This window comes from Sturnira hondurensis, unplaced genomic scaffold, assembly GCF_014824575.4.
Source record: "Sturnira hondurensis isolate 20B ecotype Veracruz unplaced genomic scaffold, ASM1482457v3 Scaffold0013515, whole genome shotgun sequence".
Taxonomy (NCBI): Eukaryota; Metazoa; Chordata; class Mammalia; order Chiroptera; family Phyllostomidae; genus Sturnira; species Sturnira hondurensis.
Genome location: NW_028086146.1, coordinates 6,186,899 through 6,214,047, shown reverse-complemented (window position 1 = coordinate 6,214,047; position 27,149 = coordinate 6,186,899). Strand labels below are relative to the sequence as shown.

The 27,149-nt window shown below is 45.8% G+C and overlaps 1 protein-coding gene across 4 annotated transcripts in view; it reads right to left on the bottom strand.

Annotated features, from left to right (window-relative positions):
- VLDLR (very low density lipoprotein receptor) overlaps positions 1-21,787 on the bottom strand; it is a 35,593-nt gene extending 13,806 nt beyond the window's left edge. For 2 of the 4 annotated variants that reach the window (XM_037061738.1, XM_037061739.1), the window contains exons 1-10: positions 21,574-21,786; positions 9,837-9,956; positions 5,873-5,995; positions 4,391-4,513; positions 2,345-2,716; positions 2,120-2,242; positions 1,912-2,034; positions 1,344-1,463; positions 1,113-1,238; positions 449-620 (exon numbers count right to left, since the gene is read on the bottom strand). In XM_037061738.1, coding sequence (XP_036917633.1) covers positions 449-620; positions 1,113-1,238; positions 1,344-1,463; positions 1,912-2,034; positions 2,120-2,242; positions 2,345-2,716; positions 4,391-4,513; positions 5,873-5,995; positions 9,837-9,956; positions 21,574-21,655 — 1,484 coding nt within the window. In that variant the 5' untranslated portion in view covers positions 21,656-21,786. Of the gene's footprint in view, positions 1-448; positions 621-1,112; positions 1,239-1,343; positions 1,464-1,911; positions 2,035-2,119; positions 2,243-2,344; positions 2,717-4,390; positions 4,514-5,872; positions 5,996-9,836; positions 9,957-21,573 lie in introns of all 4 variants that reach the window. The other 2 variants (XM_037061741.1, XM_037061740.1) reach the window with 2 other exon arrangements.
- Between the last annotated feature and the right edge of the window lie 5,362 nt (positions 21,788-27,149).

The following is a 27,149-nucleotide window of genomic DNA, read 5'->3' as shown; positions in this document are numbered from 1 at the left end:
TACTAAATTAATGATAATGTAGGTTATCTAGTTTCTGTATGTAGTTTATAGGCAAGAACCACACACTTCTAAGTGAAGCTATTAGTTTCAGTAGCCATCATCTGAGTTTCTATAGTTCCCATTAATAAAAAGCTACACTACCATTTCTTAGTATAGCAACCACAAACAATTCTCAATGAACTCTAGAGAAAGGGGAGAAAATAGGAGAAATTAAGATGTCATCTTTTATAATCTTATAGCTGTAGCCATCTTTTACTTCATAGGTAAGTGTTAATTTCTAATGAGATACTGATAGTAATTGAAAAGTTAAAGAATCAGTATTTAAACTTACTATTTCCAGCTAATTAAGATGCTACGAGATTGAGACGAGAGAAATTCCCCCAAACCTTCCCAAAGGCCAAGTGACAACGACTTAGGCCCGGATAGCAAGAATGGAACTGAGAGTTACCTGAAGATGGCCTTTTGGCTCAGATCAGCCCAGAACAGTTTCTGAGCAGCAATGTCAGCATCAAGAGCCACTGTGTTTCTCAGCTGTTCCACTAGCTGGGTATATTCTTTCCTCTCCAAGCCAATCTTCCTGATGTCCCTGCGATTCGTGAAGATCAGACTTGGCTCTTTGCCTGGAAGATACAAGTCATGTTTATTTAGTTGTGCTGTAAGAAGGCGGGGTCCCGCTATGTTACCCCCTCCCCACAGAGGGACACTTAAAAAGTGAAGCCACCGCTGAGCACCCAGGAGCACTCTTGCCCACGTCTGTGCCCCTGGGACCTGCAGGGGCTTCCCACTGTTTCAGAAGGCAGTTCCGAGGTCTCAGAGTTCAACATAGACTGGTGATGAACAAGTTACTTATTTGAATTGCAGTCAAGTTTTGGAAGCGGAAAGTAAGCAGACCTGGTAGGTATTCATGGTATCATGTACGAAAGGAATTGACCAAGGCAGGAGTCTGGGGAAATGACCTCTATTTAACCCATTACACTGTACTGATTGGTAGCACCACTCCCAAGTACCATTTAAATTTCACATTTATTTTGACTATTGTAGTCATTGGCTGTACCTTTGATAAGCACTTACTCATAAAGGTACCAGAGCAACATCAGTCCAAGTCCATTTACCTACTGCCTTGCACACGCCAGTGGCAAGATCCATTTGATAGCCACGACTACATTCACACTTGTAACCGCCTTTTAAGTTGATACAAATTTGGCTGCAGATTTCTGGATTTTGGCATTCGTCAATATCTAGGGGGGAAATCAGAATTAGTTGTGCTGCTCCTAGATAACCTACAGAGCTATAGTGTCCTTCCCCATCACCCCCCTGGGCTCAGGTTCTCTTCTTTGACTCACCTCCGCAGGTTTTTCTATCTATCAGTTCAAACCCAGCTGCACAGTCACATTCGTAGCCTATTACTAGGTCTCTGCAGATGTGGGAACATCCACCATTATTAACCAAGCATTCATCTACATCTGAAATAAAAATGTAGTCGAGTTGCTTGACAACTTATTCCAAATTGGTATTTGTCCTATTAACATTTAAAATCCAGGCTATCTGTGATAACATATCTAGTTAGTCTAATCAAACCTATGATTTCTCCAAGATCTAATCATTTGTCTTATAGATGTGATCTTAGAGTGTTCTTGGGGAATAACAGACTCCATCTCCTTGGCCAGTTGGCTAAGCAGGAGTTGGTCAAGTTTCTCTATTACTGATCATTTATCTTTAAGGAGGTAAATCATGAGCAAATTTGTCACTGGTTGGACTTTTAAGTCACAAAAATTCACTCGTAAGTCCAATAAGTGAACTTAATTCATTAAAAGTAGTTTAACCAGACATTGTATGAGGCTCAAACAGCATTAGCCATGCTAGATCTAAGTAACCTTCCCAACTCTGTCCCTAAGCAACCCTTTCACTTACGACATTCTTTCAGGGGCTCGTCACTCCAGTCCCTGCAGTCCTGTTCCTGGTTACATACTTTAGTGGTATCTATGCATTCCCCGCTTCTACACTTGAACTTTCCAGGGCCCAAGCAGTGATCGGCTACACAGAGAAACACAGAAGGGAGATTCCATGAGTGGGTCTGATCAGAGCGGTCCCTTGACAAACCCACAAGAAGAGGCCGTACCATTTTTGCAGTTGACTTCATCAGAACCATCAACACAGTCTCGGATTCCGTTACACTGCCTGCTGCCGTGGATGCAGCTACCATCCTCACACTCAAACTGGTCAGGTCGGCAGGTTCGAGAAGCTACAAAGGCAGGGAACACTGTAGAACAGAGCCAGCCAGCCAGTCCCCAGTGGATACACAGAAGAAAATCGAACAAGTCCTAGGGGTAAGAGTGCTACTTACGACAATTGACCTCGTCGCTGCCGTCCTTGCAGTCAGGATCTCCGTCACATCGCCACTTCTTGTGGATGCACTCGCCGGAGCCACACTGGATCTCGCTGGCTTGGCACTTGGTGTGGATTGCTGGCTGGCGGCCACACTGCTCCAGGGACTCATCAGACTGGTCCGAGCAGTCCGCATCATCGTCACACACCCAGCTGATGGGGATGCAGGAGGAGGCGCTGCACTGGAACTCGTGGGCGCCACAGGATGGTGGGGCACAGTTGAGCTCATCGCTGCCATCATTACAGTCATCCTGGCCATTGCATACAAAATTCCGGGAGATGCAGCGGCCACTGGAGCATGTGAACTCATCGGAGCTACATGTTATGTTGCCTATTGAGAGAGAGGATGTCCTGTTGAAAGTGTATCAGGCCTGGCCCTTTTAAGACATTTGTCCTAAAATCTAACCTGTAGATCTTTGATCATGAATCCTAACTTTCTAGCTTAACTTAAAAGCTTAAGTGCAATTACATCAATATTCAAGTTCTTATAATAGTAAGAACAGTCTCATCATTTAAAAGATGCAGGAACACTCGAATAAGAACAGAAATAAAGGACCAAGAAAAGAGTTGAAGAACAGAAATTAACTTGAAACAAGAGCCACAGTAGACTCTTACAGGAAGTGATTAATAACTTAAACAGTGGATTTCATTCCGGAAGGCGGAGACTGAGTTATCTTTTAATGGACATAGTGCTATCAGACCAGATTGTATTACTAGCTGAGACTACCATGCATCAGGTATTCAGGCAAATAATATATTCAAAATGAGCACTATGGCACTATCATAAAAAAAAGCCATTATGTTATATCACCTACATGGCTCCTTCTCTTTAGATCCTTCCAATGAGGATCAAAATAACAGGTCTTAAATACTTAGAAGTTTTAGAAAGTCACTTGGAGGGCTAGAATCGCAATCTACCAGTCAGGTATGCTAATAATGATAAGCTAGTCAGAGTCAAAGATAAGCCACTTCTTACTTTGATTCAAATTCCACCCAAATGAATTAAGGTCACAATGTGTGGTAATTAGGGTAGAGACTACAACTCTCTTGGGAAGCAAAGTCTAGATTTTAGAGGGAAACACTTGGCAGCTCCGGGGCTTACCAATACATAAAGCTCAATTCTAGGATTAAACATCAAAACTCATTGGACTAGGTGCAGTGGCACTGACGTCAGAAGGTAATTTCTCCACGTGAGGCTTGTTTCAGTACAAATATCCTCAGCTCACTTGTACACCACATCAGCAGGAACGTGCCCTGGGAAGCTGGAGTTATAGAGGCCCCATAAAAAGGGCGGCAGCTTGAAAGAGCACTGTACACAATGTTTGTTCAACCTAGAGATTTTCCCAGGGCCTCACCTTTAACGTGTAGCATTTATCACACATTTCCCAAGAGCAGAAGCACGAAAGGGTAGGAAAACAGAGTTGGTTTTTACAGGCAGAAACTGTGACAGAAGACAAAGGTACCACCGGTTAGGTAGAGTTTTTTCCGTGTATCTGCTAGCAGGATGTTAATTAATACTTCTGTGCCATTTGACTCTCTGGAAGGGTTAAAATAGAATCTGGTTTGGGGGCTAAGAAATGCTTGTATAATATTCAAGTAATTTATTTCTGTAAGAAGATCCAATTTAGACCCAGGGATGGGTTTGCTGGCCTTGCTCCCTTTCTGGCATTGTGTGAGGAAGGCCCATGAATTAGTCTTGACAGAGACGAAAGCCCACACACTGGGTGTTCTACTGAGCTGTGTCTAAATGTATGTGCCTTAAGTGACTTACCTTTTTTATTTCTATTTGTCTAGAGGAAACCAAAGCAAGCAGTGGTCAATTACCACGTGAACTTTTTTCAGACTTTTAGAGCAGTTAGGAAGGACAAGTAGCTGAGCAGATAGTGAAGTCACTGAAAAGCGAGTCAACGTAACTGCATCTTCATGCTTAAGTTAGCTTCCCCTGCCCACCCTTCTTTGAGAAAAGGGGTCTTTGGGATAAGCCACTCAACACTGATCTTCTTACCACAGTTTTCTTCATCTTCTCCTCTGTCACAATCATTTTCACCATCACATCTCCAGGACTCTGGGATACACTGAGTAGAATGGGCGCCACAGCTGATTTCATTTGTGCGGCATGTTCTCATATCTGTTGATGATATACAGTCTCAAAAGAGCCTCCAGACTCGTCAGTGCAAAGTCGCTGCTCCTGTGCTGCGTGGAAGTGGTACACCTGTAACTCAGTGGCCTGGCACCCTGGTGAAATTTGACTTACTACTTGAAGCCTGGGTAGATCCTTTGCCAGCTCCATTGCTTAGAAGCCATGCCAACCTATGCCACCTGGCAGTACACCTGAGAGCCTTGACCATGTTTCTCCTTCAGTGTTCTGTGGTGTGCTCAGTTCTGGCTTTTGTTTTACTTGGCATAGTTAGGTTTATGGGCTGGCCTCCTCCTTGACCGTTATTTATCTGCTGGATACCAAGTGGCGCACCCAGGCAGGCATCTAATCCCAACTTCATTAAAGGCCAGATGGTCTAAGGCCCATGAAGTCTTCCTTCTAGATTTTCTTACAGGCCTTCCTCACAACCTCCTTTAGGTTTACATTTTGTGCAATAGGAACATCCCATAAGTTTTGACTTTACTGGGTCATCCTTTACTAAAACTTGGGGCTACATTTTGTGGACCCTGTCTTTACCTATGGTAGCTCACCTGCCTCGACCAATATTCTTATTAATAACCCTCACTTCTTGCCTAGGAAATCGATATCTCACATTTATTTCCGTTTTTGTTTGATTTCCTTTTGTAACCATTTTCCAGACTGAAAATTTGTTTAGTACTCTACCCTTAGTGCTTAAACAGGTCTCCACTGCCTGAAAATGAATTCCAAGTCTGTCTTCACCTTGATATTCAAATAATCCCGAATCCTCCTCCTCTATCATCTCATAGACTCCTTCCTAAATATCAGCCTAAGAACGCAGAGATACATTTGAATAACTGAAATTTCTTATTTAAGAACAAGCTGTAAGCTCCGTAATTTAATAACTTAAGGTTACAGGTTTGTTCAAAATCACTATATCACCCTATTTCTAGCTACTTTGCCTCTTCAGAAATAGATTTTTTTGTAACATAAGAAGCTGTGCACCCCAAAGCTTGTATTTGGCTTACCAGGGACCCTTCACATCTTGACTTGGCTTCCAGGACCAGAGTACCATCTGCTCAGATTCATCATTATCAAACATTGGAAATCTGTGCACCTAGTCAAGGAGTTCTTAATGAAATCTGCTGGCTTCAGTGTTAAATATTCAATAGTGAAGCTACCCAAGAGAATGTCAGTCTTGTTAGACTAAGAAGAGCATTCTTTAAAGGACACTGGTCAACTGTTAATGACTTGACTGACTCTGGAATCAGCTAGCCTACACTTTAAGGGAGTCAGAGAAAACACCAAGTATTGGATTCAACAACACAGAACAGCTTGGAAAGGTTCAAGTCTAGAGCAAGTCACACTCACGGCACTGTTCTGGGCTTTCATCAGAACCATCTTCGCAGTCAGGATCCCCATCGCACTGCCATCGGCTGGGGACACACTGGCCATTATTGCACACAAAGTCGGACTCGGCACACGTCTTCTTCACTACAAAAGTGTATTTGCCGGGTTAAAGTTGAAGTCATTAACCCAATAACCCTATACTCCCACTGGGGGTAAAACTGTCTTTTGATATGTTTGATTTTCAAAATAAAGCTGGGTCAATGAGCACAGAACTTCCCATCTCCAGCAGAACCTTAGAAAAGGCCCCATCCTTCCCAGAGAAGAAAGCTGCTCAGCTGAGAGACTTGCTGGATACCGAAGACATGGTAAGACAAAGGTTTCCCTCTATGTTACAACCCAGGGGTGGCTTATGGCTTGTCTGTTTTATAACGTTAAGACTAAGTGATAGTTTCATTCTCTTCCTGCATTTCTTCCAACTCATTCAAGTTTTTTTATAACTTTAATAGCCAAACATTCCATCCTGTGACTGGGTCATAGTGTAACTGTTCTGGGACATATCTTAACAGCACATAGGTTTAGTGTAGAGATAGGAGAAGTCCCAGGACTGAATACTGTCACCCCTAAAGGACTATGGGTGCAGGGGAACCCACCCCATAAGAAACAGAAGAAGCTTAATGTCAGTGTAGGACAGGTCATGTTTAGAATCCAGGGCGGGCTAACATCAACCAGCTCACAGTGATTGGCGCTGCTATGGAAGCTGACAATATCCAGAAATGACTGCTAGAGTTAAATGAGCCTGCAAGGTGTCAATTCTGCTGCTGATTCTTACCAGGGCAGGCTTTTACTCCTATAATTACGGTGACCATACAACTTGTCCAAATTAGAACAATCCCAGGAGAAAGGGACACTGTTAATTGCACCAGGAGGATAAGCAAAAGCCAGGACTGTCCTAAGCAAACAGGCAACTTGGTCACCCTCCCCAGGAGGAAGTCAGAGGGTTAAGAAGAGTCTTAAAAAGTAGCCACATAGGCTATGCTAGGCTCATTCTTCTCAGACTATATTCTTCCTTATCCATGCACGCCTATGTTCTATCTGAGTTTCTAGTTTAAAACATCCTTCTCTAACAAATACTCAGTAATGGTAAGTCAACTAAAAGCTGACAATGTGCTGAAAATTTGAAAGGGATCACTTCAAATGAAGGGTTTCAACTAGGTACAACTCTCTGTATCCTGAATGAGAGGGCTCCTCTAGTTGAGCCTCTGATACTGTCAAGGGGGAGACAGTGATTAGAGTCTATTTCTAGAACTCAGCATGGTGAATTCTGATGATCTGAGAAGTCTTATTTTCCTACTTGAATTGTGTAGCCAAGGAAACAAGAAAGGTCACATTAGCTCTTCAATTCTCCTGTTTGTAAAATCATTGAAATACTAAAACCCCAGGGTTAACATTTAAATGACATCCAAGGCCATGTTCTCTTGAGCACGTAGTTGGGGGTGGGAGGTTCGGCGGGGCTACTGTAATGCAACCCGTGATATTCTTTAGAAGTTGTAAAAGAGGGAGTAAATCATGTTGGTTGTAAAGAAACCACACGCTTTTTAAAAGTATAAAATATGGCAGGAGTAGGAAAGATGGGCTGTGTTACAAAGTGTTTGAGCAAAAGATAAATAGGTACAGACACATCGCTTGAGTTCATTTCTCTCCATTCTGAGTATAGACGGGAGGGTAACCGAAGACTATTTGAACTGGGTCTTGAGATGGAGAGAAATGTAGATGTGCCACAGAGGAGGGGAGCCACCAGTTACATGCGTAGGGTATCTAAGTTACCGATGAATCAGCTCCGCCTAACACAAAAGAATGAGTTACTGGGACCAATAGGAACACATGGCTTGTGGAATCCAAGCTGGAGTTGACTAAATATACTAGTGGACATGTGTGAAAGAAAGAGCTGGGCCGAAACTGTAACCAAGTTCAATATCAAGATGTTGGATGTGAAGAATAGGAAAGTGGCATTATAAGTTTCAAGTAATTGTATAGCTTTTCCCTTCAGAACACCCCAAAATAAGCATTCAGAGCTTCTCTGATCAATGCTACCACTTTCCTCCTCTGCTTTCACACCTGAGAGGCAGGGACAATGTTTGGTCAAGAAATGTTTAGTTTGCCCCCTTTTGTGATCTCAATTGTATATACATGTTCCTCCTTGCTTCTTCCAAATCCTCCTACCACGTTTCTAGAAGTCATTTATGCAAAGACTATTTTAGGAAGAGCCAATGATGACCCCTAAGCTGACCCAGGTTAGTTTCTACTAGAAATTGACTCTAGTCACTGTCTCCCCATATACAATATCAAAGGCTAGACCAGAGGGGCTGTCTCATTTAGGACCCTCTGTGAGTTGTATCTAATTGAAACCCCTGAGTTGAAGTGGTCCCTTTCAAATTTTTAGTGCATTGTCAGCTTTTAGCTGACTTACCATTACCGAGTTTGTCAGATGGTGAAAGACCTCCCAAACATGAAGAAAATAATTATTTTCTAAGAAAAAACAATGGGTTTTGATGAACTAATAAGCTTACTCTAGAGGAAGAATTGCTACCCACACCAAGAAAATAGTTGACGAGAGTGGAGTCCTGCTGGTGAGGACATTTAATGAGGGAATGCTATTTCCTAGGTAACCCAGAAATAGCATGAAACTTCATGTCTTGTGGAGTAGATGAAAACCTTAGTGTAAGAATGCAAACGACAGAAAAGCGTTGTACAGCAGAAGTACTTTCATCTTCAGACGGGAGAGGAGTTTCTTCCCTGAGACTGTAGAAGAGGCTTCTTATCCTTCCAGATGAGCTACTGATCCTCACAAGGGCTGAACACATCCATGGTGCTGCTCCAAGAGCCTGAGCGTGGGACAGCAGGCCATGGTGTTTACATGGTAACATTTTAGTAATGGTGCCTGAAGAAGCAGGTACCCGTATTTTACCGAGTATAATGCACACTTTTCCCTTAAATTTTTGAGGGAAAAGCAGGGATGCACATTATACATGGGTAGTACTATGCCATGGGTGAGCATTATGCATGTCAAAATATGGTAATGGCATGACAAGATGACAGTGATGAAATCTACATTAAGCTATTCTTCTTCTGTGTTTCTAGCTTGTATAGTGAGTGGGCAGCTCTTCATAACATCTTTTCAAAGGCAGGTGACAGTGTTCTCACCAGCATTCACACACAACTTTGTTTCAGGATTTTTATAGCATAGAACAAAGGGGCCGTAAAGCAAACTCCAGCATTCATTCAAGGTACCTACGTAGAACAGGCAGTTCTCAGCTATTCTGGCTCAACGAGGGGTTATACAAACTGCATAAACCTGCATTTCTCACAATGATCTTTTGATAGATGCTGATCGATGGGTATGAAGGTATATCCCCATTATCTTGGGACAGGTGTCTTTTACCTTGTTTAATGTTTAGAATTAGCATCTACTGTAGGCAGAGAATTGAAAAAAGAATTCTTATCTGGTCTTTGATCTCTGCTGGCTTGCAGTTTCTGTGCCAAGAGTTAATTAACCCCCTGAAACTTTAGGGGACTTTTTCCTGTTCATGGCTTCCTCTTGTCGGGGCATGGGGGATCAGAGCCATTTGAGAACTGAAGAAAGAAAGTCTGTTCTAAGCAGTCTTTTTCTATCTCCACTTCTCGTCCTCCCCTCCCTTCTCCTTGCTTCATTTACCAAATATTTGCCTGACCTGAGATAAACCAGGTCCTGTCATTTGAAAGGAACTCTTGTACTCACAGTGATAACCCCACATCAACCATTCAATTATATTCCTCTAGACCAGGGACTACCAAATCGTTGGACTCTGGTTCAAAGGAAGTCTTAGGAGTAGATTCTATTTTCAAACTCTTGACACATTGGTAGAAACTAAGATAACATCACTACTTGTCAATAAAATGCATAGGTCCTAGTGAGGTGACAAGTGAGACTGTCAAACTCTGTACTCACCACAGTTCTTTTCATCACTGCCATCAGCACAGTCTTCGTCCCCATCACATTTCCACAACAGTGTGATACAGCGGCCATTTGTGCACTGGAATTGGGAAGGTTCACATTTGGCTTTTCTTCCTAAAATCAGGAGGGAACACTTAGCTAAGCCTGGGATAGAAGGGTAGTAAGTTAGAGATGCACGTTTACCCAAAACCTTTGGATAGGGGGGTCCTCTGAGAGGGACAGCTGCAGGCTCAGCAGTCTAACACATTCTATGGAGCAGAGCTGTGTGGGTCTTGGGGCTGTTCTCCAGACTGCCTGTAATTGAGGTCTTCGCTGGACACACATCGTCTAGGTAAGACTAGATTTCCCAGCCTCTCTCACAGTGAGGAACAGCCATGGGAATAAATCCTGGCTAATGCAATGTAAGCAAGATTGGTAGAAACAACTTCTAGGAAATATCCTCAAAGGGACAGGGGATCCATTTTCCTTCCCTTTATTCCTGAACATTTGGCATGGTGTCTGGAATAGTGATCTCAGGCCAACATAGCCAGAACAAGATAGAAGGAACCTAGGTTGCCCAGGGAACACAGTGCATTTTCATCTGCCTCCGGACTCGTTTCTCTCACTTGTTTAAAAGTCACTCTTGTGGTTACAATCACAAAGCCAAATCCTAGCATTTTAATGGCATTTCTGGTCCACGTTCCATACTATTATTTACAAATAGCGCTCCTGTTCCAAGTAGAGTGAAGGAGAGTTAGAAGGGGCAGCAAGGAGAGGGGAGACGTAGAGGTTTAATACCATGATTCCTCGCCTTAGAACTTGAGGTCTGATTTCAAAAAGACATGTTTACAAAACGGCTCCAAGATAAGATAAAAAGCATCAAGAAAGTACGGTTAAGAGACAGATGGAGATCATTTTTAATCTAGTGATGGGAGAAGAACAAAGTAAGGTAGAGCCACAGGCTTGAACTCTATTTCTCTGAACGTCAGTTTTCCCACACTCAATGTGTGGATATTTAACTCACACAACCACAGGAACGAACTCTTGGGAGTAGGGCACTTAGTTGTTGCTGTTGTTTTTGTTTTTGCCTGGCACAGGACAGCTAACACCCAGGTGTTTCCTACCATGAGAAGGTCTTTCCTTCTGGAGAATATGATCTCTGAGATAAAAGGCAACGATCTGATTGCTTAATGCAAATATACTGCAAATATTCGAGAAGCCCAGAGGAGCCATATTGTTCCTGCAGACACTTAGGGAGGGAGACCTTCCAAGCAGACAGCCTTCCGATTTCCTGCCACCTTTCAGCATCCGCAGCTGTGACATGCTGGCCAGGGAACAGATGCCACAGTGACAAGCACAGACTGGAACTCTTGTGTTATGTACACAGTACGCTAGCTGGCCTCTCTACTCTCGGCTACTCTCTTCTGTCTGGGAGGATTCTATGCGTTCTGGCAAATTCCTGGGGAGATTACAATTGGGTCTAAGTCAAGTTTACCATATGGGTGTGGTTATCTTCTTAGGTACTAAATGTGTCCGTTTAAAACCTTTATAAAACCTGTATGTATCACTCTCTCCCAAGAGTCTAGTTAAGCTAGGACCCAGGCACCAAGCAGTATGATTCGACTGCATCTCCTACATATATGTCCTGCCATTCATTCATCCCACAAATAGTAAGATACTAGGGATTTAGAAGGAAAAACAGGAGAGGGGAGAGGTTGCTGTCAGGGAGCCCCACCTGCTGGTTTTTATACCGCTAAACCAAACACGAAGTACCGGGCTGCCGCCCACTTCAGTCTCGTCCAGGGGTGCCAAACTCATTTTCACCGGGGGCCACATCAGCCTCATGGTTGCCTTCAAAGGGCTGAATACAATTTTAGGACTGTATAAATGTAACTACTTCCTTAACAGTTAAGCGAGAACTCGATGCTGCCACTGGGTAGAAACAAGGTGGAGGGCCGGATTCAGCCCGAGGGCCTTGCGTTTGCTACCCATGCTCTGTGTACTCTCGGCTCACTGAGAGCTGGGGTACCTGTCCCAGGGGCCATTGGCTGTATTTCTATGTCACCACTATGTTTGAAGGCTGTGGAGTGATAAGAATCTACTTGAGTACTCTTTCTACTTTATTTGAAAAATTGAAAAAGAACAATCTATAGTCAGAGCACACAGATATAAATATATCCCGATACTTGTAAAGAGAACAGTCAGGTGACAGTTAGGACACTATGCAGACTGAAAGGCCTGAATTTTTTTAAAGGTGTTATTTGCCAAAGGTTGTTCAGTCAAAATGAGACAAAAACATTGATGTTGATATCACCACTGTCCAAGTGTAGCCATATAATCAGACAGGTGTCAAATGACGGTGTTCCACTTCAGGCTTAGGTACCTGGGAAAGCCCCTTAAACCTGAGTAACCTGGAAGCTGCCTGTGTTATAGATGCTCAAACTGTCCTGGGATTAAATAGACACATGATACCCTAAGGCTGATGTGTAGCCCACTGCCTCTGAGTGTAGTCGTAACATACGAGCCATCAGCAATAACGAATGATACTAAACTTCCAGAAATGCTGCTTCAAGTGTTGATGTTCAGCGGGCTCAGGGCAGACATAGGCATTTTCTTAGTGTTTATTCCAATAGCCTAAGGTGAAAAGGAGTTTAAGTTCTGCCTTTTCTTGTCTGAGATGTTTCCACTTCACCCCCAGCTTCTGCCTGACTGTCATGAAGCTGTGTCCAAGACTCACACGACTCTCCACTAAGAAGGAGGGACGTGGTGTTAGAAGCAGAGTATGCTCCTAGATGTCCGCCTGCTTGTTTAAACACGGAGCGAGATGGGGTGTGGGTGGGCAAGGCCAGGGGGCTTTATAAAGGGCATTTTAGAGAGTGAGGTGAGGAAAGAGCTTAAGCTTATGGCCATATCTCTTTGTTCCCTAAGTACTTTGTTTCCAGAGATTGTCACTGGGCAGAAGGTGTTCCCTGGTTCTGCTAACTGCCTGCACCATGCAGAGTGGCAGAGCTCAGACATGGAGTACGACACTGACCTCGGCCACCTGACTGCAATGCTGTGTGGCTTTTCTGTCCAAGTGTCAAAGAGATTCCACCCTCATGCCCCCGGTGTTCAACTCTGCTGTGTGGGCTTGAGGAGAACTGAAAGCACAGCACGAGTTAAGAAGCTTTTGGTTTCCAAAGCTTTAGGGATTACAAGCTAGTGGGACTGTAGTCTATTTCTATCCATGACAGTTAAGTCTCAAGTTCAGTACTGAGCTTGACATCATCTATACCCAAGGTTCTTTTCACTTTTAGGCTAAGCTACAGCCAATGATGCCTCAGAAAGTGATCTGAGAGGTAGAGGACGTAGGCAATCTACAGGATGGGGAAAAGCAGGTTTACAGTTGCAAATACACAAAACATAGTTTATACTTGTCTTATTATTTATTAATTATGAAAATTATTTTTCATACAAACAACTATAAACCTCCTTTTGCCCCACCCTGTATAGTCCAGAGCCTACCCTGCCCTGAAAGTTGCAAAGTTGGAGTAACTGTGATTTTTGGTGGATCTAATAAGGTTTCACGGGAATGCCTTCGGACCAAAGGGGTGGCTGACGTGGAAGGAAAGGCATGCCGGTGGGAACCGGGGTGTTCCACCTCTGTCTGAAGCAGGAGGGCTTTCTTTTGACTTGGACTCTGTGTAAGAATATCAAAAGGGTTCTATCGCTTTAGGACATCAAACTGTTGGACTGGATCTCAGTTTCCTTCTAGCCCTAACACACAGAATGAACACCCCACCCCTTTGAGCCAGGGGGTGGTACCTCACTTGTACCTAGTCACACGTGTGGCTATTTATATTTGTAATGAATGAAGGCCCAGAGATGCTGAGGATTACCCACTTATACTGTCTCTTGCACAGGTGGAGTTAGACTATGCAAACTTACTTCAAGGCCCCCGTATCCCAGGAGCCTTGCTTACCTAAATAGTTAACGTTGCTACCCAGACATGTTGGCAGGTCGCTGGCTCCAAGAAACTCAGGGTTTTTAATGCAAATAGAAGTCAGCCTGCCGTTGTCTAATTGTCCCTGCAAGGGTTACATGGAAGAACAATATGTAAGCTTTAGTAAAAACTGCATAGACCTTACAATAAATACCAAGCCTTTACCGTGGACTACAAATTTCCCTGTAGGGCTCCGAGCAGCACTTTTGCAGGAGTGTCCAATAGGAATGCCTAGAATATAGAGACGTTTCTGAGTATCAGGCTCAGACATGAACTCCAGGCTACTCAGGGGGGCTCATGCTGCCACGCTGCTGGGACTGGCAAGGCCAAGACTTCAAATCTCTCACAGCCCTCCTCACAGCTTGGGCACACGGGTATTATCAGCCACTGCAATTTCTCTAGTCCATTTGTTTTGGCACTTCTGGGGCTGCCAAGGGCATTTATTTTTAGTAGGACTCACTTCTGCTTGGCACTTTAATGCCAATCTTTCTATTCATAGGTGAAAGCTTGCTTTTAGACAAGCAGATATCCTAGTCAGCAAAGTTTCCCACGGGGAAGATTAGTGAGAGGAACTCACTAGCAACAGGGCCTGAAAGTCAGTCTCTGAAAGCACAGGTGGGGGCCAACTGAAAACTGTTAAATACTAGGTTAATCCTTCTGATTCATGGAAATAAGTGAATCTTACAACTCATTTGCCATAGTTTTTCCATTTACATCGAATTGAGATGATCTTAAGAATCACAAAGAACTTAATTTCTTTTATTTGTTAGCCAAACACTGCATCAAGACTTCAGTCTCTTAATTCATTTTCTTGTCAATCCTACATGGTCAGTGTCACTATTACCCTTTTATTTATCAGGAGCCCTGTTTGGAAAAGGGAAGTAAAGTACTTGCCCAAGATCACTCTGGGAAGAACTAGAATTTCAACCTGAGCAGTCAGGCTCCAAATACTGTGTGTACTAAGCTTGCATACAAATTAGAGCACCTGACTCAGTACTACATTCTTCTGGAATATTCTGTTGATTTATAATTTGGGCAGTAGAGTCAACTTAAATTAATCCATAATTAGGAAGTCTTTTACTTGTCATAATGCCACGATCCTAACACAACTTTCTTGTTGAGATAGAGCCCTTTATCCCGTCCCTATTTTGATTTTTAAAAATGCTGCTAGAGTGTTCTCAGTGGGTCTTTTCCTAGAAGGACTGTAGTGTTTGGTGTTCTTATCTAGGGCATATTGGTCAAGGTGGAGCAAAGGCCCACGTGATATTCTTGAAGTTATTCAATCCTCTGTGGGTACTTCTCAAGCTCTCGTTCACAGCAGAATCCCCTGGAGGACTTACAAAATGCAATGCTAGGCCCCAGCCTCCAGATACTCTGATCCAATGGGTCTAGGGTGGGGTCCACACTTGCATTTGTAATAGATTCCCAGGTGATGCTGTCATAGCTGGTCCCTGACCACACATTGAAACCACTGCAGGAAGAGTAGGAGGCTAAGACTGTACCTACTGTAGAGGTGACTACTTCATTTTCAGGGTTGGGATATGCAGTACTCAACCCCATAAGCTTTCATGCCCATTGCTGGATGGATATGGGTGATACAAGCCAGTCTTACAATGTACATTAGGGTGACAACCGGACGTAAAGCCTTTGTACCCATTAGGCGGGACAAATTTATCCAGATGCCTTATCCAGCACGTACTGTGAAGAGGTTCTTCTAAAATCTGTCTTCCCTCTCCTGTGTCCCATCACTGATTGGCCCCATCACTTGCTCCAAATTAGCAGTCCAAAAATGAGTCCAGATTCTTCTCCCCTGACATGTTGCCATCAAGCCCTGGCCTGTCCAAACCCTCATCTCTAACTTGATCTAAATTTGTCTCCTGTCTGTCACCCAAAGGCTGCCACATTCTGCATCCAAATCAAGACAGTGATTCAAGCAACCTAGAATGGCCTGAAGTGCCAAGGATGGTCTCACGTCCAGGCTTCCCACTGACTTTAGAATGGCATCCAGCTCACTACCGATTCCCCCTGATTTTTCCCTGTTAGTTATCACCTGCCATCTGCTCAGGCTACACCAAGAGGCCCCACTCACTTCCCCAGGCCTGGGCCCTCACTGTTGCTTTGTCTTCCTTTGTTCGTGTGACCCCTGTTCCTTACCTACTAGGAGTGAACTCAGAAATCACCCCTTGAATGAGGCCTTCAATTCCTTTCTTAACCAGGTGTGGTCTGGCTGCTTTCCATGGTCTCCTATGCCTGTCACACAGCTGTCATGAAATGACACGCTCTCATCTCCCTGTTCCCATCTACAAATGGGGATCTCCTAACCTGGGGACTAGAATTTATCTTTAAATTTGGGACCTGGCATTTGACATCTAAAGATTCCTTTGTCACTAGGGAGCATTCATGGATGCATTAGTTGCGTTGTGGGCTCACCAATAAGGCTGGTCTATAGACTCTTCCCAAACATTCTTCCCAGCTCTTCTGAACTCGAAACCAAGGGTGACCAGTTGCTTCACCAGCTAGAGTTCTTTGACAGAATCTCGGTTACAAAGGCTCCCTGTGCTGATGAGGGTATTTTCCTCTCATCTTCGGACACTTTATCATTTAATAGTGCGCTTTTCCACACTCATCCGTCAGAAGGGTGTGTCAGTGTGGGTATATCAGCCCTATTTCCACGTGAGGAGAGAGGCTGACACACAGGAAAAATTAGCAGTGGCTGACTGGTGAAGTTAGAAATTTGAAGCAGGGAACCCAGATTTTACTCTGGACGTGTCTGAGTGCTCACAGGTGATGTTGGTGGTGATCCATTGTGCTCGCATCAAATCACCTTTGTAAGATCATCTGAAGAGAGGAAGAGTTTCTGGCTTTGTCACATTAGAGTCTAAGCTCTTGGTGATTTGGGGAGGGGGCTTTGTAAGCTGGAACCAGCCAGCGCATAGAACGCCCGCAATCCTCAGCAGCTGCGGGCCTCTTTCGTGACTGAGTCTAAAGCCCAGGATCTGCGCATTCCCATCCTGTGCTTCTGCTCCAGACTGTCTTTGGACCACTAATTTCCTGGGTTGACTTCATCACTAGAGTAAATGCCAGGAAGGAAGAGACCCACCACCTGGCCACAATGTCCCCATGCCTGTGCCATATGCCATATGGTGGGTGCTCGATAGATAGAGGTGAAGTGGGTTCCAGCAAACGTACAAAGTAGGTCAGTACCAGTCAGCCACCTACTTGGAGATACTACAGATCAGTGATGACTCAGATCTCGGGAAGGCTTCTTAGGACAACTAAAGATTCGAGGCAGTTTATAAAATAGAAAACCTATTTATTCATAGTATTGGGGGGAAGTACTAAGTTATATCACATAAAGTTACTTTCAAATGTTGGATTTAAGGGGTAGAATACGTCAGAACACACGAAGGAACTTGCAAAAGTTGTCTTTGGCCAAGGTTTTGTCACCACCCTTTCTGGCAGCTCTCAAGCCCCACTCCATCCCCCACTGCCCACATCACCTCTAGATACAGAAAGGCTACAAGCCAGCAGGGCCAACCCAGATGACCCAAGGTGGTGACAAGATTAACCACTCTAGCCAGTGGTCCCATCCTGTAGTTTCTGGCTGCAAAGCTCTCTCTTAAATGTAAGGCCATGAATACCTCTCCAGCCTCCCCTCCCCCATCCATGTGGTATCTCTGAGATAAAAAGTGGCAAAGGATTCCTAAGCAGACATGAAACCATTTTTTAAAAGTAGAACCTGTTCTAACTCTCTCAACCCCTAGCAGGCATTCTTTTGCTTCACTTAGAGCCAAAAATAGCCACCAGGCCCAAGCTTTTCTTCACGGGACGGGAAAAGTGTGCTAAGTTTAAGGTATCACCTGCCATTTCATTTAGTTCCTTCAGTGCATCTAGGGGGTCTAAATAGGTGGTATTGGTGATGTCTAGAATTTTTATTGCAAGCCAACAGAAGAGCTTAGCAAGGAAATACTGACTCAAATTGACACATGCACAGAGTGAAATTGAGATGACCTTTCCTTACAAGCCAGATTCTCCTAGAGCTCAGCCACAGTCTGCCCTGAAGTCCTCTTAGGGCTGTTCTCTGATTTCCTAGTTAAAAACACTTTAGCTGAGCAAAGAAATCGTCCCTGGACCTCTTACTTCTGCTCAACAGGTACCTCTGATCCATCACCTCTGCAGAAGGTATTCTTGGACTCTTTGCCTTGAATGTAGTTGCCATGCTGTGGCTTACGTACTCTCCTGCAATTAACTTAAAGTAGAAGGAAACATTCTAAGCAATTTTGAGGCTATCAACTAACCATCTGGAGAGCAGCTGTAGTAGCCTACCCTGTAGCTCTCCCAAGGCAGGTACGTTTACCATGAGCATCATCACAGACCTTATCATAGCCCTCCGAGGCATGTAACTTCCTATAGGCTAGTATGTGAAAGTGGCTTTCCAGAGAAAGGCCAGCATCCAAAGTAAATTTAATTATGACTCAAAAGTCACACAGGGGACTGCCTACACTTGATCATTATTCCCTCTGTTGAAAAAGACAGCCTTGGCCACATTCTGTGAGAAATAGAAAATAGTCTAGATAGTCAATGAGTTTTCTCTACACTGTGCTCTGAGTCTTCTGCTCTTTGGATCAAAACCTGAAGCCATAGGGCTGGGAGCTATGTGTTCCCTTGATCTTAAGGCCATACTCTACTCTAGGAGTTCTTGTTACATCTTATCAATTTGCTGCTCCTCTTGAAACAGAAGGGGCCTGTGACTGCTTTTCATCTTTTCTAGATGAAAAGTAGTTTTAGAATTGTAAAAACTACTCCAGTGAAACTGAGCCTATGGTTATCCAATTTTATAAAAAGTAGAAACACTTCAAACAGGCCTTCACTTTTTTTGAGCTGCCATAATTAAAATACGTAGTTTTATTGTACCACAATAAAACTGTACTACTAACTGTACTACTAACAGTCGGCAGCTCCACTGAACTTGGCCATTGTCTGTGATTTAGGTACCTGGGGATTCAAGCAATAAAAACAAAGAATCAAAATGATGTAGGACAGGTGCATAGCTACATGTCACGTGAGGTGGCCCAAGGGGTGATGTGGAGAACAAAGCTGCTCTAGGCTTTAAGAAGCTGTCACTACCAGTAAGGGCTTGCCTGGTGACCCTCCTTAAAAGATCCCTGCTCACATGCTTATTCTTTAGCCTAGATGAGAATTACAACCATTGCCACACCTTCCCTTGGTGCTACAAGATGAGCCAGGTTTATTTTCCCCTTGCCCTCCAAGTCTCCTAGCCCTCCAGGTCTGCTGGTACTGCCATTACACCAACCCACCCCCGACAGAGCAGAGCAGAGCTCTGAGTACTCTTTTGCTAGTTGTTAGCCACATGTGAGCGGCTCTCACAAAACCTTTGTCCTTCTAGGCTTTGGCTTTAACAAATATATTACACCCCAGGTTCTACTTTTGACTGCCCAGGCTGGAGGAAAATGTCCTAGAACTCCAGGGATTTTGTAACCAGGTGTACTATACTCCTGAATTTTAACTTCTCCTGTTGGTCTGCTTTAAGTTCTTTGCCAGGGTCTTAGAGCATACCCACCCTATTCTAGAATATTTTAGAATACCACCACAAGTGTAGAAGAACAGGGCCAGAAAGTTAGCCCACGTGTCCTGGGCCTTTGAGCTTCGGACAGGAGCCAGTCTGCATTGCCTTGGGGTCAGTACCTGCCTCAGCAGACCCCAAGCTCCTTCCTTCAAAGGGGGATGTGCCTCCTTTCCTTTGAAGAATTTAAGTCTTGCATGGGCTTCTGTTTCCACTGTTCCTGGCATGTCACATATTTTGTTGTGACCTAGGGGAGCTTGGGGATCCTAAGGATCCTAAAGGATCCTCACCTACCTAACACAGGGTGAAGATATGACTTCAACTATTTTCAACAGTTTAGGTGCATTCCTGGCATTCTGTAGGGTGAAGTTAACCTCCAATGTAAAGCTATGTGTTAAATTAAAAGAAATACATGCAGCAAAGAGAACTGCAGTAAAAGTGAGCAGGACAGTTATCCATACATGCCAGTATAGTTTAGCCTTTCGAAATGGTGTGAAAACTATAATGCAAGTCATGGCTCTATTCTGAAAGAATCGTTTAGTAAGTTAGTGCTGCTCATCCACTAATGGTTAATGCTGGAGTCTGCAAACTCAGACGCAGCGCTTTTCCGGGCCATCGGGTGAGCTACACATCAGAGGCCCTCTTCAGGACACCCTGGCGGCTCAGAGGAGTCCCGGCAGGGGGAAAGCATTTGAGAGAACAGTCGGTCTCAGCCGGTCGGGTCTTTTACATTCCCTTGAAGATAACACTTCTCAGGCTGCTGTGGAGCCATGTGACCAACCTAAACGTGACCCGGCAGCCAGCCAATCGCAGAGGACAGACAAGTCCGTCCCAGCTTCACAAACAGAGCCAAAGGGCAGGGGGCATTCGCGGAGACTTAAAACCACCAAGTATTCCCGGAGAGGCTGCTTGACCGCAGACTTTAAAGTTGGCTCTCACTTCAGGAGACACGTGACTGCACGCAGGCGGGCCTCCTAAACCACCAGGCAGCCAGGAGCTAGGGACTCTGGAATGGGTACTTAGGACGGGAGCAGCTTTCTGTCCTAACTCCCCTGGAGCTGGCGAGCAAGCCCCATTGGTGTCACGTTCAGATCACTTCAGGAACCTGCCTGATTCTGATCGAATTCTCTTGGAGGGGCTCCCTGTCTCTTGCCCAGGAAAGTTGTGCGGCCCCAAGTGGGAGAGTGCCTGCGGGCCGGGGCTGCCAGCCCCAGTACGGCAGACCCCGGGGACTCGACAGTAGTCAGCAGCACCCTCCCACCGCACCCCAGCTCTCAACTCTCTTTGATCTATTGTTTAAAATAAAGGCTAATTACAATCACTAGATTAGGGCTCAATTCCTCTCGAGGAAATCTCACGGGAACAAGGATCAGCAAACTAACCTGATTAAGTCTTTGTTCCCCTCCCCTCCCCCGTTCAGCTGTAGGGAAGACCCACGAGGTTTACAATTGCGGCGGGAGAGGTGCAGAGGGGAGGCAGGAGAAACACTTAGAGAGGAGTCCTATTTCACGCCTCGCTCGTCCTCTAACCCGAACTCCAGAGAGACAGCCCGGCCGCGCCGAGGGAGTCACAGGCTGCGCACTTCTCGCCGCTCCGCGGAGACTAGGAGCAGCAGCCCACCGAACGAGCACCCCCTCACACCCCTGCTCACTGCCGCTGCAGGGGGGCGGGCGGCTCACGGCGCCCTGCATCCGGCAACCGGGCCAGCGTCCCCGCAGACGCCCAGCCTCACCCACGGCCTGCCACCACCTCCCTGAAGTCCGAGGAACGCGCCCCGGGCTGCCGCGCACGTCTCCGCCCGGTCCTCTGCCTCCTTCCTAGCACTCCGCCTGGCAGGAGAGACAGAACCATTGTTCAATGGCTCAGAAGCCCACATTCCCCAGCTTCTGTCACGCGGGGTGAAAAATGAGGCAACGCTGTGGCTCCGGGGGAGGGAGTGTAAGGGAATGAAGACTAGTTCAGGCAAGGTTTTAGGACACCCCAAGCCCCACTGTCCCCCACGCCGGGCTCCCTATAGACCCCACGCTGACAGCTCAGAGGCGCCACCAGGGTGGAGAGGAAAAGAAGGCGAGGAGAGCGGAGAGGCGCCTCCTAGGAGGGGGTGGGCAAAAGGAGACCGTGCCTTGAGGACCCCAGGCGCCCCGGCAGGGTCTGGGGAGCCCGCGGAGGGGCGCGTCCTCACTCACCTGCTCCGGTGGCGTCGCTCTCCCCCCGCGGCCAACACAGCGCGAGCAGCAGCCAGAGCGCCCAGCGCGCGGACGTGCCCATGGTGCCCGGCTGGATGGTGCCGCCGCACAACAAGTTACCAGCCTTTCGGAAAGGAGGAAGGAGGTGGGGGCAGGGGGAGAGGAGGGGGGAGGAAGAGGGGAAGGAAAAGGGGGAAAAGGGGGAAAGGGAGCGGGGAAGTAGAGGACACCCCCCTCCTACAACTTGCACAATCCCCACCCCACCTGCCAGCCCACTCACCCACCCACCCACCCGCCTCCCCGGGCTGCAGCAGCAGTGCAAGCCGAGCCTGTGGACAGAAAATAATGCAGGCGCTGCAGAAGAGGGAAGGGCAAAAGAGGGGAGGGTACGGGAGAGGAGGGCAGGGAGGGGGGGTGAGGAGCCGAGAACCCAGAAGAAGACAGAAGAGATAGGGGCCAGCAGGAAGCACCGACACCGGCAGCGGCTGGAAGAGCGAGTGAGCAGCGAGGAGGGGTCAGGAGGGGGAGTGGTCAGCGGGCGGCCGGGTGAGGGGAGCAGCTGCTTCAGCCCCCGGTGTCATGGACGCACTCCTCTTACAAGCTCGGGACAGCCAGGTGCCTGCGACGGGGGTGTGAGTGTGTGTGTGTGTGTGTGCAAGTGTGAGTGTGAGGGTGTGAGTGGCCGTGGCGCTGCCGCTGCCACCCGGACTGCTCCTGGGGCCCGGCTGCTCCGAGCGTCTGCCGGGTGCTCACGGGGGCCCGGGGCGGCCGCTGGTTGGCTCACGCGCAGTCCTCGCCTCCAATCCTCGGTGCCTGCCCTAATTTCCTGATCCAGGGAACCTGCCGCCGCCGCAGGAGCTGTGCGCTCCCTACAGTCTTTACTGTACCCTCCCGGCAGCCGCCTACAGTAAATGCAGCAGCGGCGGCAGCAGCAGTTAGCGCTGATGCAACTATCGCTACTGTTGCCACCGCCTTCCCACTAACAGAGCTTGCATCCCCGGGAGGGGACTTGCAGCTTCCAGGGGCAACAAGCATCTCTCTACCACCCTCTCCTGCGCCCCAAAGAGAGGCTGGTACTGTGAGGCTGGTAGGTAGCATCTTCCTCTGGCCTCCTCTTTCCACGAGATGGTGGTGAAGAGAAGAGGGTCCGACATTTGGGTTGCACTGATATGGGGTTCGGAATGCCTGTCTCAATTGCACGCTGAGATGCCATTTTTGCTAAAAAATTAAATGTGTCTTTAAGTGTGTGTGAGAGCGCGCGCTGTGGCTTGTCCTCTAATAGAACAGGACTAAAATAACTCAGTCTGGGATGAGGAGGAGGGAAATTGCTAGTGCAGCTCTGCATTCTCTCATCAACGATTAGAGTTAATTGCTAATTGCACAAAATGATAGTTTGAGGGCCTGTAATTAAAAGCTTAACCTTTTCTTGTTTGGGGGAGGGGAAAACCGGAGGTTTATTCTTCTTGATATAGTTTGTAATATTTAATTACATGGCTCAAGGGGCAAAAAGAGAGCAAAGGCACGACTTCTATAAAAGATTGACTCTTGTTTTGTGCCTGGCTGGAGAGCCCGTAATTTGCTTTTTGTGCACTTCAGTTTTCTTACACACTTTCCCCTACTATGGTCAGCTAAGCACCTAACAAGACACAGTGGGCACATCGAGCTATTTCACCTTCGTAAAGAAAGGATTTATATGTTTTTAAAAGTTGCTTTTATCACAAATGCTCAGTCTCTGCCCATTTCAGTAGGGCCATGTTCTGGTGCTCTTCTGTTGGTGACATGGGAAGTGACGGGCACCCTTAGCTGTGTTCTCCTTGTCCTGGTTCTCTGTGGTGTTTGTCAAGGCTAGTTGTTAAGTGAGGTGTTTATTAGGAACTTACTGTAGCCAGGAGACAAAAGGAGAGGAAAATTCCAGGAGAAGACACTTTGGTAAGACCAGAGACTATCCAGCTTGTGACTGATAAACACGAAAGGGCACAGCTGTATGTACTGGTGGAGTCTCGCACAGCAGCTCCCTTCCAACGCTGTTCTGCCCACCCTGCGGGTACGTTTGATACTGACCTGCCGCAGCCACGCACATGGTGCATGTGAACCTGATTTAAATTTTGTTTTAGGCCATTTAGTAGTGAAGATGCATGCAAGTGCTGTTCACTTACTAGGCATTAAAGTGTGGTGGTAAAACCATAGGGGAATGGTGTCTTCAATGTTCTTGGGGTTCTGAAAGACCATCTGAGAATGAGCTGGATCACTATACAGAAGAGGAAAGCTGGTAGAGGGGACGAGCGGCCTTAATATGAACAAATGCAACATTGATAAACAGTCATGTGGCTTGTTTTTACTATTTTACTCAGAGACAAGTATACATTGCAAGTTAAACATTGATACGGTATAATAAGGCTTATCTTTACAAACATGTATTATGCTTTCTATCTCTCCAAGGAATATAAATCAACTGTTGGTGAATTCAGCTGCAGCTCTATGTTCAATCATGTAGCTTTTTGTTGAATCAAAAGAAGGCATAACTTTTGGCTCTGACTCTGATTAGCTGTAGAACTTGGGAAAATCCCTGTGCCTCCCTCTGCCTGCCTTTGACCTGTAAAGTGAAAACAGAACAAATCCACATCCTATCAAAGTGCTCTGTGACCTCAAGGACCATCTTTCTGTAAAGCATTGGTTTTTAGAAGAGCAGGTTTATTAAGAGGAATGCATTTGATTTAAACAGAAAATAACTAAATGACCAAAAAGATACATTTATCATGAGTGGAAACTGGTGTGGTTGAACAAACTGGGCTTCAAGAGGTTTGACACTGCTGGGTCAACGCACATGCAATCCCATTCTTCCCATGATCCACCATATTCTAGTATTTGTTGGAGGAACACACAGTGAGCATCCTTGGGTAGCAGGCAGGGATGCTTATCCCTGGAAATTCATTCAGGATCTGGTCGGGGAGGCAGAGCAGTAGCAGTTACAGTGCCCTCTGCCCAGCACCAGGGATGGTAGTGCTATAGGAGTATGGGGAGAAGCAGCTAATCTGGCTGGGGCCAAGGACATCAGAAAAGGCTTTCTGGAGCAGTTATCTTCAAGCTGAATACAGTGGTCGTTTTTATCAAGCAATTCCAATTCTCCATTCTGCTGGACACATAGTTGGGTTGCACTTCCTGGCATCCTCATGGTTGGGTGGGACTGAAAGAAGAATTTTGGCCAGTTATTTGTGAACAGAAGTTACAGGATGCCACTTGCAAACTGGAGCATTTAATGACTTGCATGAGACCCTCTCTCAGGGGTGTCCAACCTTTTGGCGTCTCTGGGCCACACTGGAAGAAGAGTTGTCTTGGTTCACACATTAAATATCCAAACAATAATGAAAACTGATGAGCAAAAAAAAATTTAAGTAAATTTACTTTGTTTAAAAGCTTAAGTAAATTTCTGATTTTGTGTTGGGCCACGTTCATAGCCATCCTGGGCCGCATGTGGCCCGTGGGCCATGAGTTGGGTATGCCCGGGTGATGACAAGAAATGTCCAGTGGAGGTAGCAGCTCCATTAGCCCAATGTGTGCACGACTAAAATAGTTCTCTGCTGTCTACCTGTCTCCGGTAATGGTCGCATAGAGTAGACGTCAGCAAATGTCCAGTGGCCTGTTTTGTATGGTCTATCAGTAAGAGGAACTTTTATATTTTCAAAAGAGTTGTGCCAGAGATGGGGGGAGACAGAGAAGACTACGCAACAGAAACAGTGTGCTGCTCACAAGGCCTAACATATTTACCATCTTTGTCTCTAGAGAGGAAACTTGCTGACCCCTAACCTAGAGTGAGTGAGAAATAAGTCTGTGTTTGTCTTACCTACTGAGCTTTTGTTACCTTAGCATGACTCAGCATTAACCTGACTGATGCACGGGATGAAGAAAGAAGGAAGGATGTGGTGAGCAGAAGAAAGAAAGGCAAAAGAGCAACCAGTATTCAAGGAAACGCAAGGGATTCAGGATGGCTCAGGGGCGGGGCCAAGTGGGTAGTGGCGGGAAGTCAAGCAGAAGAAGACAGGCAGGGACTGAAGGATGTGATTTGTATGTCATGCTAACACTTTGGACTTCATCTTGTAGGCAATGGAGGGCACTTGTTATCATTTAAAAAATATATTAAGTTATGTACTTTATTATGGAGTAATTATAAAATACAGAGAAAAATAGAATACTTTTTAAAAAGCATACTTTGAATACCCAGATCTATTAACATCTTTTATTTCTTTCCATTTAAAAATGTATTTAATTTTGTTCACAAGTCACAGTTGACATTGTTGTAATTGGCCCACTTACAGCTTTTGTTATTTATTTACGTATTTACTAATTTACTTTTGTAAACTAAAAGCAAACTATGCACGAGCCCACTAACAGAGCCCCAGACATAGAATGTTTGCATTAATGCACCTCCCCTGGTGCTTAGTATGCTTCCCCGCATACTAGTGGCCCAGCCTTCACCCCTGGAGGGAGCCACTGTTGCGGTGGCTTTGGACCAGAGGCCAGGCCTCCAGTGCGTTCCATCAAGTTCACTCTGTCAGTGTATAAAGGGTGACTAAGTTGGGAAGCAGAGTAGGAGAAGACCAGAGAAGGACAGTTGGGGACTCTGGTGGCGAGGGAATATAGAAAGAGAGGAGGGGAAGAAGCTATTACTGGAGGTCAGAAATGGTCACATAACTCCTTCATGAGTTTTCCTCCCCAGTCATCTGCATGCATCTCTTAGCACGGTGTTTTCCAAACATGCACAATCCACAAGAATCTCTGGTGATGTCTGCTAAAAGTGCATATTCCCAGGCCCCCCTCAGAGGTCCTTGTTCAGGAGGTCGGGGCAGTGCCCCAGTGTCCTATGTGCAGCCTCATGGCAGGGCATCCTTAGGGTTAGCCACGCTTAAGAAACTTAGAGAATTTTTCTCAAATACAGCTTTAACTGCTGTGCAGCTTTTCTTCTCTCAAATATGTATGTATTGATTTGTCTAGTTTCTCCACAGAAAAGGCAAGGTGACTGTTGGGCATTTTGAAAAAATTCTATAAACTAATAAATATGGACAGGAGAAGTAATCTTCAAACCAAGTTGCTAGTTTGAGGCACTGATTAATGTGTCCCCTATGTCATGGCCTCGCCATAGCGAACTGCCCCTTCTGAAGCAGTCGATGGCAACTTTCCAGGCCGCCACTGCATCATTTTCTAATTGTGTGATGGCCCAGTGACTTGGGTGGGGTTTACCCCACTCTAGAGTCCATGGGTAGGGCCTGATGCCCTAGGCTGGTAGGTCCCAAACGTTAGCTTTCATGGAATCACCCGGAAGGCCTGTAAAAACACAGATTGTTGGACGCCACCCCAAGAGTTTCTGATTCACCAGGTCTAGAGTAGGGCCCAAGAATTTCTAGTTCTAACAAGGTCCCAGGCGATGCTGATGCCGTTGGTCAGGAAGACACTTTGAGAAACACTCTTCCAAACCCATCTGTGTAATCTCCCCCTTCAGCCACTCTGATTGATTCGAGGGCCTCAGCCAGTCTGCCTGGGGCCTTCTCCTGGCCACACCGATGGGGCATTTCAGCCCTTAA